General features: G+C 42.6%; 1 protein-coding gene and 1 pseudogene across 8 annotated transcripts in view; one reads left to right on the top strand and one right to left on the bottom strand.

The window, feature by feature from the left end:
* The window catches only part of HPS3 (HPS3 biogenesis of lysosomal organelles complex 2 subunit 1), a 49,367-nt gene extending 37,196 nt beyond the window's left edge, over positions 1–12,171 (bottom strand). For all 8 annotated transcript variants that reach the window (XR_334709.3, XR_003549564.1, XR_003549566.1 and 5 more), the window contains exons 1-4: positions 11,845–12,171; positions 4,283–4,774; positions 3,585–3,756; positions 3,397–3,482 (exon numbers count right to left, since the gene is read on the bottom strand). Coding sequence is in view for 3 of the 8 variants with exons in the window: in XM_006149716.3 (XP_006149778.1) it covers positions 3,397–3,482; positions 3,585–3,756; positions 4,283–4,774; positions 11,845–12,061 (967 nt within the window). In the remaining 5 variants the exon portion in view is untranslated. The remainder of the gene's footprint in view (positions 1–3,396; positions 3,483–3,584; positions 3,757–4,282; positions 4,775–11,844) is intronic.
* On the top strand, positions 10,304–10,398 carry LOC114008004 (uncharacterized; annotated as a pseudogene).
* Positions 12,172–20,274: the final 8,103 nt, after the last annotated feature.

Raw genomic sequence — 20,274 nt, 5'->3', positions numbered from 1 at the left:
GAGCAGCTATAGGGCCTGTGTGCTCACCAGAAAGACAGAGACCCAGAGACAGAAAGCGAGAAATCATCCCCCAGGAGGGATGGTCACGCCACAATCCCTTCTCCTCCATTCTCCTTTTGGGATCTTGGGCGCACACACACACGTGCCCGGTATGAGTTTAGCCACTGGGTCCAGGACTCGAACTGCAGTCAACTGCATGGGAGTCCAGCAACATAGTCATTATTACACCATCTGCTGGTCCCAAAAAATATATATTTTTTGTACCGTCTCCAAAATCTAGTGTGTATTTTATACTTACAGCCTATCTCAATTTTGACTACTGCAGTCACATTTCAAGCGTTCAACAGCAGCATATGACTAATGGCTAGTACAGTGAACAGCACAGAATTACATTTCTCTACCAACTCACATGGAAATAGAGTGGGTACAGGAACATGTTCAACACTATGAGAATGCAAACAGCAAAATTTGGATTGTGGGAAGTTTTCTAGCAGGTGGCATGGTATGTTAAGGGACTAGACTTCTACATGGTGGAAAGTGGTTCAAGCCCCAGACCTGGTGGCTTGCTTTCCCACTTTGCCTTTCTTTCTCTGTGTGTCTCTCTCCAGTAAAATTAAAAAATAATAACAAATGGAATTAAATAAGTAAATAATTTTTTTTAAAAGTCCAATTTCTTACTAAATAAACTGCAAAGGATGTAGAGGGAAGGAGAGCCTATATATTAAAAGAGACTTCAATGGACAAAGCAACCAATTGCAATGTATGAACTTTATTTGGAATGTGAATCAAACTAATTATAGAAAAATCTTTTTTAGACAATCAGAGAAATCTGAACACAGACTAGATATTTGATGATAGCAAGTAATTTTTATCAATGTAAAATGGCACTGAGGATTTGTATAAGTAAAATAATACTTTTCTTTTAGAGATATATGTTAAAATATGGAGGAAATGGTATAAACTCTAGAATTTGCATCAAATTGTGATTTGAATATGCAGGTTTACTGTACTATTTTTTTGTATGTATGTCAGTGTGTGTGTATGTGTGTGTTTGAAACTATTAATAACCAAAGCTTTTTAAAAAGTACTCTTCTGATTGATACACTTTGAGGACATCCAAGAATATTAAAATTCTAATTCAACTCTGCTCAGAACTGGCTCGAAGTCAACTATTCAGTTTTTTTTCACTCTCTTCCTTCCTATACCTATTTGTGTTCTAGCCAAACAGAACTGCTTACTAATCTTAAAACACACCCGGTAATTTTATACCCTGCACAGGCAGGTTCCTCTTACATAGTACCTTATAAAAATCTCTATCGTCTAAACATTCTGCTCATCCATTAGGGCTCAGCTCAAATACATGCCACCCATCCATTCATTTGTGTTTCAAGTGCGTATTCATCAGGTACCCACCATGTGCTATGGTTCTAGTGATACCACAGTTCACAAGTCAAGGTAACTTTCACAGAGTCTTCACGCCAGTAATAGGGATAGAGATGGAGAATAAACAAATTAAACTCCACAGTGTGAAGAAGGGATGTTCTAAACTGGGAGATAAGGGAAGGCTTCTATGGTGAGGTTACATTTAAGCTGTGAGTTGAATGACTTGAATGTACCAGTCACTCAAGATCCGAGGGAAGTAACTCTAAGCCCAGGAAGAGCAAATGACAGGTCTTAGAATAAGAAAATACTTGTCATATCTAAGGAAAGAGAAATGCCACTATAGACAGAGAATAGCAGGCAGGATACGAATGGGACCAGATGAACTCAGAGTTAGGCTCGTGTAGAATATGAAACGGACTTGGGATTTTTATTCCAAGTGCTCTGAGAAGCTCATTGGAAGGTCTGACCCTCTAATATGACAACAGGCCCTGCCTGGGGTCTAGTCTGTTTCACACTTCCGTTTTCCTTGCTGTTCTCTACCTGGTATTGCTTCTCTCAGTTCCTCAAATGGAGATTCTCTACCCAGCACACAGCCTCTGTTGCTTCCTGTGCCTGAAGGCTCTCTTCCTCTTCTCCACACCAACCCTGTCTCTGAGTCAGCCTAACTCAGCAGTCCAATTCACCCATCAGATCCTCCCCTTCAGAAAGCTTTCTTTGATCCCAAGATGAAAACAGTCACTTTGGTTATGGGCTCTCACAGTCAGGTTCCTTTTCCACATTTCACTGTGTAATTGTGATTTCATGATTTTCTGATACATCTGCTTCTCCCCACAAAGCAATAAGCTCCTCAGTGCAAGTACTTTGCCTATTTTTGCTCAATGTATTCAGTACAATGCTCAACACAGCAAGTACTCAGTAAAGGTTTACTGGGACCAGCAGTTGGCATAATGGCTATGTTGCTGGACTCCTATGTAGTCGAACACAGTTCGAGTCCCGGACCTGATGGCTTAAATTTACACCAGGCATGTGTGCATGTGTGGCCAGGATCCTGAGAGGAGAAGGGATTGTGACATGGCCATCCCCGCTAGGGGGTGATTTCCCACTTTCTGTCTCTCTGTCCCCTCCATCTTTCTGGAGAATGCATGTGCCCTATAGTAAAAACCTCTTTAAAAAAAAAGAAAAGAAAAAACTAAATGAAGGCCATAAAGACATTTAATCAGAAAAATATATCTTTTTCTAGGCAATGACTAAATATGTTAAGCAAGCCAAGACTAAGTGTGGAGCTTACTGATGATTAGACTCCTGGGGAGTTTTTAAAAAATATGGATTCCTGGGGACAGCAGGTGGCATAATCGTTAAGGTACTGGATTCCCACGTGGCCAACATAGTTCAAGTCCTGGACCCAGCAGCTTGAAACTCACTCCAAGTGTGTGGGAGTGTCTGCCCAAAATACTAAGAAGAGAACAGAGGAGAAGGGATTGCAGTGTGGCCATTCCCCCTGGGGGTAATTTCTCACTTTCTGTTTCTTATATATATATATATATATTTAGATGCCCAAGGCCCACATCTGACCACTTAAGTCAGAATCTCTAGCATCTAAAACATGCAGAATCTGACCATCAGCATGTTCTAAATATCCACATAAGCCAAACATACAAACAGGGTTGAAAACCACTGCTCTGAATGAATTTCCATTCAGTCCACATTTCCCACCTTGTTCACAAGGTCTTTATAAGAAGGTTTGTCAAATACCAGCTAGAACCCAGAAAAACCTCAGCTCTAAAAGGACTCTAATTTCCCTTTGGGGGCTTAGAGACTATTTGAAAAAGGGAAATGGGTTTTGCCTCTCATACCCTCCCCATGGCGGCTCCTAGTCGACATGATACCCCTTTTTAGGGCTCACAGGAATCTGTATGGAGCTTGCCCAGGGCCACAGGGAGTCTCAGCAGAAGCGGGTCTCCTCTCCTAGCCCGACCCTTTCCAGGCACCTCACTGCAGCACTGTCGCACTCACCCGAGTGGTAAATGGGGAGCAGCTGAAGGGAATGCAACTTGACGTCATCGGTCAACACGTAGGATGAAATATCAGGTGTAAAACGTCTGTGGGTTTATAAAGACAGAAAGGAGGAAGAGTCTAATTTTCACATACTTTGAGCAGGTACACACATATTAAATGCTGGTAAATAAAAACCTCTCTTATACCGATAGAGCAGGTGCTGAATATGGAAATATTTTAGGTTTTCATCAGCTATTCCTGTAGACTCCAGGGTAACAGACACTCCAGAGTGTTGGCTTTTTTCACCAAGAAGTTCCATGGGCTTTTGGCATATAACAAAATCATCTGGCTCAAGCTGTGAAGTTTCATTACTGATGCCTTCAAAATAAAATGTAAATGTTTAACAACTTCATATATACTAACTGCCTGAATAAAAATTAGATTTCTCAATATCCTCTCCTGATTATTTATACATACACATTTTAGACATTTGCAAGGCCCGAGGGGTTTGAAAAGTCTTAGCATTGGCTCACTGATTCCTCAAACAACTGATAAAACCCACCTGGATAGGTATTATCATCCCCATGTTACACAGGAGGATACTGACACTCAGGGATAGTGCTACTAACCTGACCAGAAGTTACTCACCTAGTAACTATGAACTAGGACTAGAAAGCCATCATCTCTCAGAAGCTATTCTATTACACCTGCATACAAACCCCAGGCTATAGAATATGACAGCCTGGTCATAAACCCAGATTCTATGTAACAGGAATAACTAAATCTATAAATAGTAAGGCTTGGCACCATATGTTCTAAAGATATGTGATACACCCTTTAGAGACTGAGAGAGGTGAAGGTTTTCTCTATGCCTGAAACAAGAAAAGTTAAATTTATAATTTACCTTCTGTCTGTTTCATTGGAGTGTTTGCCTTATGTAGATGGTGTTTAACTCTCTCTCCATTTTTAGGGTTTGACTCCAGTTTCAGGATTAAGACTTCTAAGTCTGACATGACAGCAACATATCCAACACAAAAAGAAATTTCGACAGGAATGATATTATCTACGTGTATAATTAAAGAACGCTCGAAGTCCAATACTGAGAGTTCCTCGTTAATGATCTGATACTTCAAACTAAATAAAACTAACTTATTCGTGCAGCCAACAAGAAGGTCTCCTTTCACAGGGCAACAGGAAATGCACAAGGGGGCCTCGGAAAGCGGCATTTCAACAATAGACATCTGGTCTCTGAAGGTTTTGCTGAAGGGTGCCTCCACGTTATGCCCGACCATTCGGATACACACACGAGAGTTTTCGGTCCTTTTACTTCTCCAGTTCACATAAGCACGAAGAAATGTAGCTTTGTTCTTCTCTTCAATTGCTACCAGATAGTCTCCTGAGGATGAAATAAGATTATACTTAGAATGTGTAATTAGAAACACAGCCACTTGCCTTCCTGCTGCAAAATGTAATTATTAATGAATCCTCACACTAGTGGTTGAATTAAACATTGAATAGAGCAAAACTTTAGTAAAAATCTTTCTTTACTCATAAAGGATGTGCACATGAGAGTAAGAGAGAGGCACAGAAAGAGCCAGAGAGAGACAGAGGGGTGTACCCTCCAGGTGGCCTGGTCACACGGCAATCCCCTTGCACCAGTCCTCCAGCCCATCAGTCCTGGGCACTAGTACGTGCTCGGTGTGTTTCAGGCTGACTGTGGGCAGGAGATCTGAACTGCGGTCGCCATGTGGAACTAGCCTCTCCCGGGCAGCACATCACTGCTGTGCCACAGAGCCTGCCCTCTTAAGTGTATTTTTAACTGACATTAGGCACTGAGATTCTGAAATACAACTGCTCTCATTTTACTGTTTAGAGAGAGCCTGTAACATAACTCACACAACGTAAAAATTTTACATTTACTTTAAGCTTCAAGCATTTACTGTAGCTCTAGATATATAACTCTTATAAGGGCAAAAAAACCCAAAAAACCAACAAATTTCTCAAAGTGCTCAGCAATACAAGTACTGGTGTGATTTTTTTTTTAACTGTATTTTTTTAAGGTTTTTGCCATAGGGTGCATGTGCTCACCGGAGAAAAAGAGAGAGAGGGAGACGGTGAGAGAGAAATTGAGAAATCACCCCCAAGGCGAGATGGCCAAGCTGCAATTCCTTCTCCTCCAATCTCCTCTTAGGATTTTGGGCATGCACGTATACTACCCAGAGTGAATGTCTAGCCTCCAGGTCCAGGACTTAAACCATACTCTGCCATATGGGAGTCTAATGCCTTCACCATTATGCCACCTGCTGGCCCTTGGTGTATAAATGGGACCAGGACATGGCATAGTGGCTAAGGCACTGGACTCCCACATGGCCGACTGTGGTTTGAGTCCTGGACCCAGCAGCTTGAAACATGCTGTGTGTGTGTGTGTGTGTGTGTGTGTGTGCTCAAAATCTCAACAGAAAAGTGGAGAAGGGACTGCAGTGTAGCCATCCCCCCAGGGGGTGATTTCTCTCTTTCTCTCAGTCTCTCTGGCAAACACACACACCCTATAAAAAAGAGCCTCTCTTAAAAAAAAAATAAAATAAAATAAAGACTTATAAACTAAAGAACTTTAGTAGAATCTGCACTTCACCATTTCCCTTTCTCACAAAAGCCACAACTCTGAGAAATGGGATAAAATTGGAAATAAATAAAATATAAATCCAAGTTAATTTTCTCTTAACTGTTGATTGTATAAGGTTCTTTAACTTATAAAAGTAACAAACATTTGTTCTGAGAAGTCGAAACAATAATAACGATCTCCCTCCTGCAGCCCTACTGCTGGGTCCCAGTGTTAACAGACAGACTGGAGTGTACCCTTTAACACCTTTTTCTCATTTAAACAGATTGTGGAACAGTATTTTGTCTCCTTTTTTTAAACGAAATGGAATCATACTAAATAACTTTTAAAAATTATTAATAAACAATTCCTTCCAGGTCATATATGGATCCTTTTCAAGACCTAAAATATCATCCATATATATGTATGTCATAATTTTTTTTTTTTGAGAAGCTTTTGTCTTAGGGCGCATGTGCTCACCAGGGAGACAGAGAGACGGTAAGAGAGAAAGTGAGGAACCACTCCGTAGGGGTGACTGTGGCCACACCACAATCCCTTTTCCATTCTCCTCCTGGGATGATGAGTATGCACATACTTGCACACAGTGTGATTTTTAAACCAGAGGGTCCAAGACTCGAACTGTGGTCAGCCATATCATAATTTATTTAATAATTCATTTTTATTTTTAATTTTTGTTATAGGGCACGTGCACGTGCCAGAGAAAAAGAGAGAAAAAATGAGCAAGCACTTTTCATTAGGGGATGACCACACTGCAATCCCTTTTTCATTCTATCAGGATTTGGGGAAAGCACATATATACATTCGGCATGTTTTCCAAGCCACAGGATCTGGGATTCAAACTGTAGTTGGTCACGTGGGATCCAAACGCCTTCACCACCACACCACCTGGTTGGCCTTTTCCTTTCTTAAAGTCTCTGACATCCTCTGAACTTATTCTTTTATTTCAGTGGAGGTCACTTAAATTAAAATGTTTAATCTTTATAATCTTGTGGGTAAGGAAAGGAGATAAATCAGGGATCTAAATTTAGTCCCTCCAAATGTAGACCCTATCATACTAGCATTAAGCAAATCAGCCTTGTTCCAATGAAGTGAAACGGAAACACTGCTGTTCTGCTAACTGCCCACACACATTCAGCAAGCAAGTGGGTACTGCCCCTCTCTACAGACGTTCGCACCCCAGAGTCTAAGGAGCTGGAGGGCTGAGGAAAGGGATTTCAATGTGACATGGCCCCTCTCTCTCATTCACATGCATTCATTCTCTCATACAAAATTGTGTAAACTGCGAACAGGATTTGTGGTCTGGCTCTGCAGTACAGTGGTAAATGCACTGGTAAAGAAAACCTCGCTCTCACATGGCAACCACAGTTTGAATCTTGGACCTGGTCAGCCTCAAACATGCCCTGCCCACGTGTGAGCGCCCAAGATTCAACAGGAGGAAGGGGACAGTAGCCTGACCAGATCTGTAGAAGGTGCTCGTCTCTCTCTTTTTCTCTCTCTCACAGGTGCACACATAAACTCTATCTTGAATAAAGAAAAAAAAAACCTAAGAATGTTTTTTTTTAGTTACACGGAAAGCTTTTTATTTACCTATAAACATGTCTATTTCATTGATAAAGTGCTAATATCAACTGATGTTTATAGTCTGAATATGGTAGTCAGGGTCTATGTCACACTGTGTTTTTAAACTAATGTCTCTCTGTAAATGATGTACCACCATTTGCTAAGCAGGTCAACATATGTCTCTCCCTCACTTAATAGGTCAGGAATCTGAGATGAGACTAAGTAAGTAACGTATGAAAGACAACACAGCCAACCAATCATTGAGCTGGGACTTTAACCTGGGTCTGGTTGGCTCTAAAGCCTAGCTCATCCCCCAAGAATGGTGCCTTTTAAACTCCCAGAAGAGAGCTGTAAGTCCACAGGTTTCCCTGGCAGTTATAACCTTCATAACAAAGGGAACTGATTTTTTTAAGTACTATATGCCCAGTGCTTTAATTTACTCCTTTTGCAACAGTTGTATCTTCATTAAGTAAACTTCAAAACCATTCTCATTTATACTCTTAAGTTGATTTTTAAAGATCAGTAAGCTGGGCATGGTGGCATGGTGGTTGAGGCAGCTCGATTCCACATGGCCAACTGTATGGTTTGAGTCCTGAACTCAGTAGCTCGAAAAACACATGCCCAAAATCCTGAAAGGAGAATGGAGGAGAAGGGATTGTGACATGACTATCCCTCACGGCGGCTGCTTTCTCACTCGCTCCTCTTGTGAGCACATGTACCCTCTGACAAATTAAAAAATAAATAAATAAATAAAAAGGTTAAGTTTTAGACCTTAAAAAAAGGTAAGCTTTCCCTTGTATATAGCAAGATCACAAACCTAGTTAACAGTCATTATGAAATTTTTTTTGGAGAGGTTTTTGATATAGGGTTCATGCGCTTGCCAGAAAGACAGAGAGAGACAGAAAGTGAGAAATCACCCCCTAGGGGGGATGGCCATGCTGCAATTCCTTCTCCTCCATTCTCCTTGGGATCTTGGGCACGCACGCACACACACCCGGCATGAGTTTAAGCCACTGGGTCTGGGACTCGAACCACGGTCGACTACATGGGAGTTCAACGACATAGCCATTATGCTAACTGCTGGGCCCCAGTCATATAGAATTTAAGAAATGGCTGCACTCCTATAACAGAACTGACATTAGAAGGCAGAAATAATACCTGAAACAACAAAAATATTTTAAGATCTTCGGAAAAGTTGAGGGAAGGTGGGTTTGGTGGGGTAGGAGGTGGATGGGTGGGCTAAGGCTGGTCTGGTACACTTGTGCTAAAGGACAAGGGCCCTGTGGTCTTGTCCTCCCTGCCTGGCATCCCCAGACACTCCATGAGGTGTCCAGTGCCAGAGCTTCTCACACACCGCCAACCCTGGTCGCCAGGTGCCCCTCTCTCAAGAGCACGCAGGTTCTCACCACCCCCTTCTCTTCACACGCAAAAGCCTAAATTAAGCTTCCTTTCACGATGATGATGTTAAGGGCCCTCTTTCCTTCAAAATACCTACCTACTTTTTCTCTAATGCCCCAAATTTTACAAGAGGAGAAAAGCTTTCAGATAATTAGATACATAAAAAATCTGGAAATGTGTGTTTGTTTGGGTAAGAGACCTGCAAAGTATCTACAGAAAATACAAATGACTGGTTCTTTCCATTTGGAGCCGGGGAATACTTCCTTTACGCACTGGGCACTGAGGACAGGAATTCCCTTGTCTCAGGTACTGTAAACAAGATGAACAAAAGGAAAGGGCCAGAAGCGGAAGACAAGTTATCTTATCGGCACAGCCAGAGTCAGCCCGATCTATGTGCAGTTATGAGTAGACTAAGAGGAGCTGTATCCAGGCGAGGACTGAAAGCTGCCCTTGAGTTATATGACCCAAGATGCTAATGTCATCCCACATGACTCCTGAACTTTCTTTAAGGCGGCCAACTGACAACACAAACATCTCTGTTCTTCAAGGTCTCGTGAATAAGGTTACCAAGGCTATTCACAGTCTCCGGAAGCCAGTGTGGTTCTAGGTCATTCTTCTCAATCCTGGATAAATATTTGACTTACCCCAATGCTGACTTCACCCTAGAGAAATTAACACTCTCTTTGAGGGTGTGGTCCAGGAATCAAGACTTTTTAATTTTTTCTTTTCAGGTTTTTGCCACAGGGTTCACATGCTTGCAGAGAGATGGAAAGTAAAAAATCACCCCCCCCAGAAGGATAGCCATGTTTCAATCCCTTCTCCAGTCTCCTCTCGGGATTTTGGGCATGCATGTGCATGCACCTGGATTAATTTTCAAGCTGCCCAGTGTGGAGCTTGAACCATGGTCCACCATGTCAGAGTCCATGTGGGAGTCCAGTGTCTTAGCCAACACTCTATCTGCTGGCCTGAATAAGGATATTTTTTAAGGTCCCCAGATGATTCTTACACACCGGTAGTAGTGACCAAATGATCCTGAGAATCACTCAGAGGAAAGAATGCTAGGGGTTCATATAATGCCTGCCACTTCAAATTCTCAAACAAATGTCCACTTGGAAGAATAGAGTCAATCATGTAAATTCAGTGTGTATGTCTTTCTCTCCCCCCCACACACACACGTGCACACTGAAGTTGAAATTGGTGAGTTTGCCACTCAGTGGGACTCCTGAAGGTGTGACTATCCATGCCTAAAAGGGGGGCAAACTACCATTATTTTAAAAGGTATAAGCAGAAGAGATGAGTTTCAGAAATAACAAAAGCAGAATCTTCCGGCTGAAAGTGAACTTATGGAGCTTTGCGCAGTGGCAGTATCGTAGCCAATGAGGTTTATCCGAGGCGCGATTATTGCTAATTGAAAGTGAACTTATGGAGAGCTAAACAATGGTTTCAAACAGGTCAGTGGACAAATGCAGGCCCCTATTGTTGGTCAAAAAGGGAAAAAAAAAAAAAAAGCACAGTAAGTTGTTCATAAAGCTAAAATATCCAATGTTTGATGCTGAGTGTTTTTTCTTTCAGAAATAACAGTGAAAGGAGTTGAGCTTTTCCTTTTTTTAGAAATATGCGTCTTTACTAGACAAGATGGCTAAAACGAATGTCAGCTCCACAGTTTTCGACATCCACAAAATTCCAGTGTCTGGAAATCACTGATCTAACAACTCCCCTTACTCTACTGTTGTTCTGTGTTAACTTGAGAAGTGAAAGTAAACCGGCAACTTAATATAAACTCACAGGAGACCACCAGCAGAGCAGGGATTAGGGGGACATCTCCAGTCCTCCTGGTTTGCCTTCTGCACTTCGTTACTGATACAGCCACCAGCCACCACCTTTCCCATGGTACATTCTGCACTTTATACCCATACTGAAAACTAGGGATCAAAGTTTAAGTGTGTGAGGCAGCTAAAAGAATCCTACGGTGAATCCTCTGTATTCTGAAAATGCTTCCATTTTTAAATGTTAGATTTTTGAAAAAACAAGGATATACTCCAACAGTACTCCTCCCATACCGCTTCACACATCTGGTGGGAAAATAGTGGATGCTGCTACAGCTGTTTAAGGGAGGAGAGGGTGTGTGTCTATGGCCTGCATTCTTTTATTTCTTTTTTCTTTTTTGGAAAGGTTTTTGGCATAGGGCACATGCACTCGCCAGAAAGACAGAGACAGAGAGAAAGAAAGTGAGAAATCACCCCCCCAGGGGGGATGGCCATGCCACAATCCCTTCTCCATTTTCCTCTCCTGATCTTGGACACACATGCATAAGCGTCCGGCCTGAGTTTAAGCCACCGCGTCTGGAACTGGAACTGTGGTCCACTACATGGGAGTCCAGCGACATAACCATTACGCCAACTGCTGGTCCCAAGGCCTGCATTCTTTATCCACACTAAAAAGCCAGCACAAAACTGTGAGCTTTCAAAAACTGACCAGAAGTGGACGGAGGTAAAGGGGCTGGCTATAAATAACTGCTGAAACTGGTAGCTGTAGGTTCAGGATACTGTTCTCCCTACTCCTGCTTTTGTATTTCCTTGAAATTCTCTACCTTAAAATGTTTGGGATAAATGAAAACCAGCCACAGGCCTTATTGGCTAGGGCTCAAGATGATCAGGGCAGGCGGTGTCCTCCAGGCTCCTGGCAGGCACACAATTACGGTTGCCACGGCAACCGCACGGAATAGCGCACCTCCAGCAACCAGCGGCCGGATTCTGCCAGACCATCTGGTAAGTACCGGGAGGTACGAAGCCCCTTCTCCACCCAGAACGGCCGCCTAAGCGCTCGGTCCGCTAGGGAGAAGGCCCCAAGCCGGGGCCTGGGCGCCCCCTGGCCCCACCACTACTCACCTGCCTCGCTGTAGGCTAGGTGCAATACCCGGCCCAGTGTGGAGAAGGTGCACCTCGGCTGGCACAGCTCCTGGCCGGCCACTGAGAACGCCTCCACCTTGCAGCCCGCCGCCACAAACAGCGCATCGCGCCCCCCGCCGCAAAACCGCTCTGGCTCCAGCTTGCAGGGCACCACCTGCTGCGACCCGAACGGGTGCAGGTTGTACAGCTGCACCATCCTGGCGCCCGGATGCGGGAGGCCTGGCCCTGCCCTCCCCAGCCTGCCCGTCTAGCGGGGCGCCCGGAGACCCCGAGCTGGCCTCGCAGCCAGGACCACTTCCGCGAGCTACTGAGCAGCGCCAGGTCACGTGAGCGCTGACCCGCCCCGCCTGCGGCTCTGCTTCTTAAAGAGGCCGCCGCCAGGCCCGCCTAGCCTCGCCCGCGCTCGCGCTGCGCTGGGCCCTGCGGCTCTGAGGTCCCCAGCTGACACACTGAGAGAAAGAGCAAGAGAGATAGAAAGAAAGCCACCAGGTCTTGGATTTGAACCGTGGTGGGCCATGTGGGAGTGTCCAGTGCCTTAACTACCACACCACCTGCTGATCTCCCTGATTCCTTTCTTTTCCAAAACAAATTTAAATGAAGCGGGTATTATAGCTACCCCTTTTCAGTGTATCTAGAAAACAGGCTTGTAAGTATAGTTTGAGGAATGCTATTATAGATGGGCATACAGGGACAAAACAAAAGAGCAAAATTTTCTTCAATTTGCAGTTCAATCACCTTCATGAGCCCTTTATTCTAGGAATTTATAGATTCATATGTGCAATCGGGTTGAAGTTCAACTTGCCTCCATTTCCTATGGCTTCCAGATGAGTAAGCAGCTGTCTTTCCCCCACCAGTGGAGATTTTCTCATACTCAGGGAAGTAGACAAGGGGGTAGCTCAGGGGACAAACTAGGGTTGCAAAAATTATTAAAGGCTCCTACAGAAAACAGCCAAACAGTACACAACTCATTTGTTCTAGATACAACGCTCATGAATATCCCTTTTCCTTTCCACAAATAGCTGCAGTATTGTCTTTTAAAATTTTTTTATTAATTTCTCATTTGAGATTTACCTTGATACTAATTTCATCTTTTTAGGTGTTTGCCATAGGGCATGTGCACTTGACAGAGAAAGACAGACAGACACAGTGAGAGGGTACGTGAGAAATTATCCTCCCAGGGGGATGTGGCCATGCTGCAATCCCTTCTCCTCTGTTCTCCTCTTGGGATTTTGGACATGCAGGCACACATGCCTAGCATGATTTTCAAGCTACCAGTTCCAGGACTCAAACTGTGGTCAGCCATGTGGGAGTCCAGCGCTTTAACTGCCATACCACCTCCTGGCCCCACTAGATATTACAATAATTTTAATCCAATTCACCTGGTTTAAAAAAAAAAGTCTACTTTGTGTCCAATCAATAGTGTGGTGGTTAAGACGACTGGATCCCATATGGTTGACTACATAGTTTGACACTCCTGGCTTGACAAACACACCAGGCACTCACGTGTGTGTGTGTGTGTGTGTGTGTGTGTGTGTGTATGTGTACACACCCAGAGTCCTAGAAAGAGAAAGAAATGGAGAAGGGTCTATGGTATGACCATCCCCAATGAGGAATGCCTGCTCTGTGTTTCTGGCAAGCGCATGTAACCTCTAGCAAGTTTAAAAAAAAATTGTGTTTAACTCCCAGAGTTTTTGATTTATTAAGTCTAAGGGGGGAGTCAGACAAATTCTATTTCTAACAAAATCCAAGGTGATGTGGTCTCCAAATCAAACTTTAAGAACATTCTCTAAACTACTTGGTTGGATGAATCTGAAGTCTTACAAAAGTCAGGTTGATTTACCCTGGGGGCTAGCAGCAGTTGTGGACCCACAGGGGAAGGGGCTGAGTTTGCTTCCCAAGGTCTCTCTGTACATGTTGAGCACACACATGTTCGTGATCCTGGGTGACTGAGGCTGGGGGTAGATGGCAGTGAGAGGACCCTGTTGAGAGTGCTGTCTCTTTTTCTCATAGAAGAAATCATTTTAAACATTATTTACAATGGTAACTATCTCATAAGAGAAAGTTTTAAATGTTCATATGTATAGTGTTTTATACCAACCACAGTACAGGTTATTTTGGCATTAAAATGAATCCTTGCACAAATCAACATTTATTGAGCTCAGCGGAATACAAAGGGCATAGAGCAGATAATCAAGATGAGCTGCATTCTAATATAATCAAGATGACCTCCATTCTAGTTTCAGCTCTACAACTAACTGTGATCTTGGTGCTATCAAAATCCAAAATTACAATTTAAAGATCTTAATTGGATCTATTTGCAATTTTTTACATTTTTATACATTCAATCACTGTGTATTATTACAGCATGCAAAATGAATTTTCCCAGTATGAATACACTGTATATTAGTCCAGTCAAAGATATTATCATAGGGGCCTGCAGATAGTGTGATGATTAAGGGCGTTGGACTCTCACATAGCTGATTGCAGTTTGAGTCCTGGAATTGGAGGCTTGCTCTCTCCCTTTCTCTCTCTCCCTATCTGGTCAAATCGAAATAAATAAGTAAAGTGAAATAATTTTTTGAAAAAATATATTATCATACATGTTATCAACAGATAACTTTTTATTTTTGTATCCCTTAAATGTTCTGCTTCTTTATCCCCTTGATTCCCTTCCTCTCACTCTCCCCATTTTCCACCCTCCTCCCACACCGTATCTAGTATCCACAATTGTTCTCCACATTTTTATATCTTCCAATCTTTCAGTTTCTGCCATAGAGTATGGTCATTTGGTATATATGGAATGGGGATATGCAATGTCTTTCTTTCACAGTCTGGCTTGCTCTGTTTAGCATTAATCTTCCGTATTTGTCCACTTTCTATCAAATGTCAGGGTCTCATTCGTTATGGCTTAGTAATATTCCATAGCCTATATGTGCCATACTTTTTCAATCCATTCATTTGTTCTCAGACATATGGGTTGGTTTCATATCTTAGCAATTATGAATAATGCCACAATAAACATGGATGTACAAGTGTTTTTCCTTTAGGTAGATACCCAGGAGTGGAAATGCTGGATCATATGGTAGTTCTGTTTGTAGGTCTTCGAGGAACCTCCATATTGTTCTCCACAGTGGCTGTACTAATTCACATTCCCGTCAACAGTGTAGGAGAGTTCCCTTTTCACCACAACCTCCCCAGCACATATTATTTTTTATTTTTTAAATCTGACGGGTTGGGTGGTATCTCATTGTGGTTTTGATTTGCATATCCCTTATGATAAGGGATGATAAGGGATGTCAAGTATTTTTTCATTTGCTTTTCGACTATTTCATTTGCTTTCTGTCTTTCTTAAAGAGTTTGCTGTTCACCTCATTTTTCCCATCTTTTAATTGAGTTGTTTTTTTTTTCAGGTAAGTTGCTTGAATTTCCTGTATATTCTGATTATCAGTCCCTTATCTCAGGCATATTTTCAAATACATTCTCCCATTCCAAGGGTTGCTGCTTCACTCTAATTATTTCTTTTGTTGTGTAGAAGCTTTTTAACCTGGTGTAATCCCACTTGTCTATTTTGGGATTATTGCTTGTCTGTTGGGGGTCTTATTGACAATTTTAGAATTCAGCTAACATTTCATCCTATAAAGTAAGGTGCTCTTCATTTGATGACCAAATTCCATTCTTATTGCTATGTCATTAAAAGAATTGGTGACAGTCTAGGAGCTTAAGGCAGATGTCTTAGGATATGTGATGGTGCCACAGGGTACACATTAAGTGATTGAGAAAGTCATGACGTATTATTCTTTGTAAAAATGCATCATGACTTTCCCAGCAACCCAGTATTTTTCAATAGCTGCATCACACTAGAATAACATAATTCTATCCATACAAAAAGCATATATTATGCAAGTACCAGAAAGCGACAAGACACACAACACAGTAATATAAACCCAGCGTAACTGTTTCTACTTATTTTGAATACTGCTACAGGCATACAATAAAGTGCAAATTTGTAAGTAAAATATGTAGTCTGGCATGATGGCAAACACTTCACGTAGTGAATACTAGACTGTAGGAATGAGACAAAGACTGAGAAAGGGGATTCCTGACACTCACACGGACTGATAAAGGGGACACTCTGCACTGGAGAAATGGTCATAAGGTCCAGTGGTCGTTAGATAGGTATTTCTTTCTGTGAGGAGTATCCAGATGAGCTGAGCAGAAGAGGTTGGTTTTATAGACAGAAGTGCTGAAGAAAGCAGAGACAAAGAACCAACTAGAGATTGGTCATTTCAGTGTAACTTTCTTTGTAAGGAAGGAACCAAGAGAAAAATAACTGGTTAACATTAGGTTACTTCAGGTTATTTTTTGTTGTGAGAATTAAAAATAGAGGAAACCTCATATCATGCTGATTGAAACTGGCCTGTCTGGGAAATTAAGCCGTTATATGTCATTCTCCTGATTTCCCACACAAGTCATATAAGCAGCCTAGTGTACATCTGGTTACATGGAACATTAGTATGATTGATTCCATTTTGATTGCTCTGTACTAGTGCAGGAGCTTGGTCTAAAACAAGGCCTCCTATAATTTTTATGTAACAGTACCTATCTCACTCTCCCTCGACCCGAGTTTCTCTATCTGTGAACAGAGGAGAGAGGGTAAGATGATCTCTAAGGGGTCTTTCATACCTAAAACTACCTGATGATTGTTAGACCCCACTACATATAAGCCAAAGTGCTAAATGAAGGAGTGGTAAAATGTAGAGCTTGCCTTTTAGCTGGGGACATAACATGCACACCCAGAAAAGGATACCAACCCAAGCCAGAGGGAAATTTAAAATAACAGTACTCCGGAATTAGGAATGATGGTATAATGTTAGGAAACAGAGACTAGCAGATGGTGTAATGGTTATGTCACTGGACTCACACATAGTCAACCATGGTTCGAGTCCTGGCCCCGGAGGATTAGAACTCACACCAGGCACATGTGCATGTGTACCCAAAATCCCAAGAGGAGAATGGAGGAGAAGGGATTGCAGTGTGGCCATTTCCCCTGGGGGGGGGGTGGTGGTGGTGATTTCTTGCTTTCTGTCTTTCTGTCTCTCTCTGGTGAGTGCATATGCGCTGTAGCAAAAATCTATTTTTTAAAAAAGATAAAAACTCCTTCACTCGGTCTCATACTGAACCAAGAAACAGGAATTTGGACCTGTTCTATAATACGGTATTAATATTTTTACAGCAGAACCTCCTACTTCTGTTCTTCCTTCTTTTCTTTTTCTTTCATTTGTCTTTGCTTCTTTGCTTTCTTTTTTCTCCCTTTTTGATACTATTTTTTTTTAAGAGAGATTTTGTTATAGGGCATGTGCGCGCGCCAGAGAGACACAGACAGAAAGCAAGAAATGACACCCAAGGGGGGATGGCCATGCCACAATCCATTGCCTTCATTCACCTCTCAGGATGAGTTTTAAGCCGCCAGGTCTAGGACTCAAACTGCAGTCCACTATATGGGAGTCCAGCAACATTACCATTATGCCATTTGATCATTCCCCCTTTTTTATAAATACTTGAAAGCCAGAGCAAAGAATCTGAGCCCAAACCGTATCAGCTGAGCAAATTATCTTACCTCACCAAGCCTGTTTCTTCATCTGCAATACTATTGTAAGACTCATAAGATAATATGCATAAAGATTTCAATGAAGAGCTTGCCACAAGTAAGAAAATAAATGCTACTATACCATTGTAGTTCCCCAGAGCACACAGTGCCATATGATGTTAGAAATTTGAGTAATGTAACTTAAGAGTGAACAGTGGCCAGAAATGTAGGCTGCAGAGAAGAAAAGGCAATAAAAATAGAAGTGATCCTGATCGAAGGTCTGTAGAACAAGTGAGGAGTAAGGAGGGCATTTCAGTTCATGGATTAGGAAGTAGAACAGCATGGTAATTAGGAGGTAGAAGAACATAGTAACTAAGTTTGGGCTCTTGGACACCAACTACCTGGTCTGAACCCTGGCTCTGCAATTTACCAGCTGTTTTGTATGATAGTGGGCAAATTATTAAACTATACTGCACCTCAGTTTCCTCATGTGTAAAATAGGAACAAGAACAGTATCTGAACTCATAGTCTAAAGATTAAATGAGCTAAATAAACCCTATATAGTTAAGACATGCCTGGCAGATTATAAGAGCTCAATAAGCAGAAACTGCTATCATTCTCTCTCCCTCCTATTCCTTGGTCACTCCTGTGAGGCTCTTGTTCCAGGAAATACTAAATGGCACAGAGGGACAATTATCGTCTACTCCAGTTAAAGGTACATCCAGGCACATTCCCAGAGATTCTCCCCTGAGAACTCCTGCTTTCTCTTTTAAAGTTGATCCATATAAAATGGGGTTCACAACCCTTTCTTAAAATCGAGAAGGGCCTAAAACCAAATTTTGCTGCACATGAGAATTACTAAGGCTTTTGAAAATACCAACGTCCACTTTGTAACACCTGTCAGTGAAATCAGAATGGCTGGAGATGAGATGAAGGCAACTTTATTTATTTATTTTAAGTTTTTGCCATAGGGCATATGTGCTCACCAGAGAGAGGAAAAATGAGAAATCAACACCCCTCCTGTCAGGACGGATGGCCATTCCACAGTCCCTTTTCCTCTATTTTCCCCTTGGGATTTTGGGCACACATGCACATACGCCCATTGTGAGTTTCAAGCCACGGGGTTCAGGACTCAGACTGTGGCTAGCCATGTGGAAATCCAGCGCTTTAATCACCATGCCACCTGCTGGCCCCAGCATCATCATTTTTTGAAGATTCCAATATGCAACAAAGTTTGGGAACCACTAGCTTAAAGGACTCCTTTTTCTTCCATGCTTAATGTGACAATAAATGAAAGCCCTTAGTCTAAGAGAGTGTTTTTGTTTGCTTTTTGGGGGGAGAGGTTTTTGCACACAGAGAGACAGACAGAAAGCGAGAAATCACCCCCCAGGGGGGATGGCCACACAGCAATCCCTTCTCCTCCGTTCTCCTCGGCACACACGCACACGCACCCGACGCGAGTTTTAAGCCACCGGGTCCAGGACGTGAAGTGCGGTCGATTATGTGGGAGTCCAGCGACATAGCCATTATGCTAACTGCTGATCCCCCTAAGTAGTGTCTTATTTTTCTAGTTAATGTGTATAAAACTATGAAAGTAGGGAGTCAGATGGTGGCACAGCAGTAACACAACACTTTGTGAGGCGGACTCAGGTGGGAAGTGTCCAGGTGTGGGTTCTGGTGGCATCCCAGAGTATGCCAGGACAGTGCCTGATTAGGATTTGGGAATAGCTGAAGTGGAGGGTAGATTGCAGTGTCGGGACACTCCATATGTGTGTATGTGTGTGTGTGGGGGTGCCTATTTCTCTCTCCCTTTTCCCCTCCCCAAGTCATGGAAGAAATAACATTTAAAACAAACAAACAAAATATGAAAGTAACAGTCCCAAAGTTCTAAACTGACTTGTTCTTCAAATAGTGTTAGTCAACAGTGACCTCTGGTGGTCTAATGAAAACCGAAATCATCTCATTTTGGTAGGAAAACTCAACACAGGAAGAGGGCAGAATGACCACCCTCCCAACCCATATAACCCCTTCCCTACCTATACATATTATCAGAAAGGGACGCTGAGACCTAGGGACTAAGTTGACCTAGGTCAAAGATGAACTGCTGATAGCTGTGGAACTGGAACCTACCTAGTCTACCCACTTCCCCTTCCTCTAGAGTGGCCTCATCTTTACATCTTCCCAAATAAGAAACATCAGTCTTCAATAGCTTTCAGTCTGTGTTTCAAGCTCCCAGATGTGACTCTGATTTCTGGAACTGTCAAACACAGTCAAACTGGCCTGAGTCAGTATCTGGAGAAAAGAGTGCTGACCCCTCTCCTCTGTACTCTAGGGTCTTATTTCCCCTATGGGGTAGAAGGCAAAAGTTGCACTGTTAATAAGGAAATTTGATATGCTGAGCCAAGAGGTATAGGCCCATTCCCTTAGTTAAGGGTGACTGTCCTCATCTTACAAATAAAGGGAACACGACCCACTGAAGGCAATTGCCTAGACCATCTATCTTGACACAACCTTCTCTCCTTGATCGTGGATCCAAGGGGCTTCATATCAAGTGGGGAAACTGAGGTCTGCACTCAGAACTGTTCTTTCCAGGTAGGTTTCTGAAAGCCTTTGGATGACCTATAGTCTCTGAATTAATGGAACACTAGAGATGGGACATTCTCAATACGAGGTAACAGTGGATGATGCGAGTCCAAAGGAAAAGCATGGGATTGTGGGTTCCGAAAGAAACAAGGATATCCGAGTTGGTTGATAGGTGCTGAAGATTTAAGTTGTGTGTGTGTGTGTGGGGGGGGGGGGGGCCTTCCATTTGGCCGGGGGAA

Source organism: Tupaia chinensis, unplaced genomic scaffold (genome assembly GCF_000334495.1).
Source record: "Tupaia chinensis unplaced genomic scaffold, TupChi_1.0 Scaffold000272_1, whole genome shotgun sequence".
Classification (NCBI taxonomy): Eukaryota; Metazoa; Chordata; class Mammalia; order Scandentia; family Tupaiidae; genus Tupaia; species Tupaia belangeri.
Note: the sequence above shows the minus strand (reverse complement) of the source record. Positions and strands in the feature narration are given on the sequence as shown.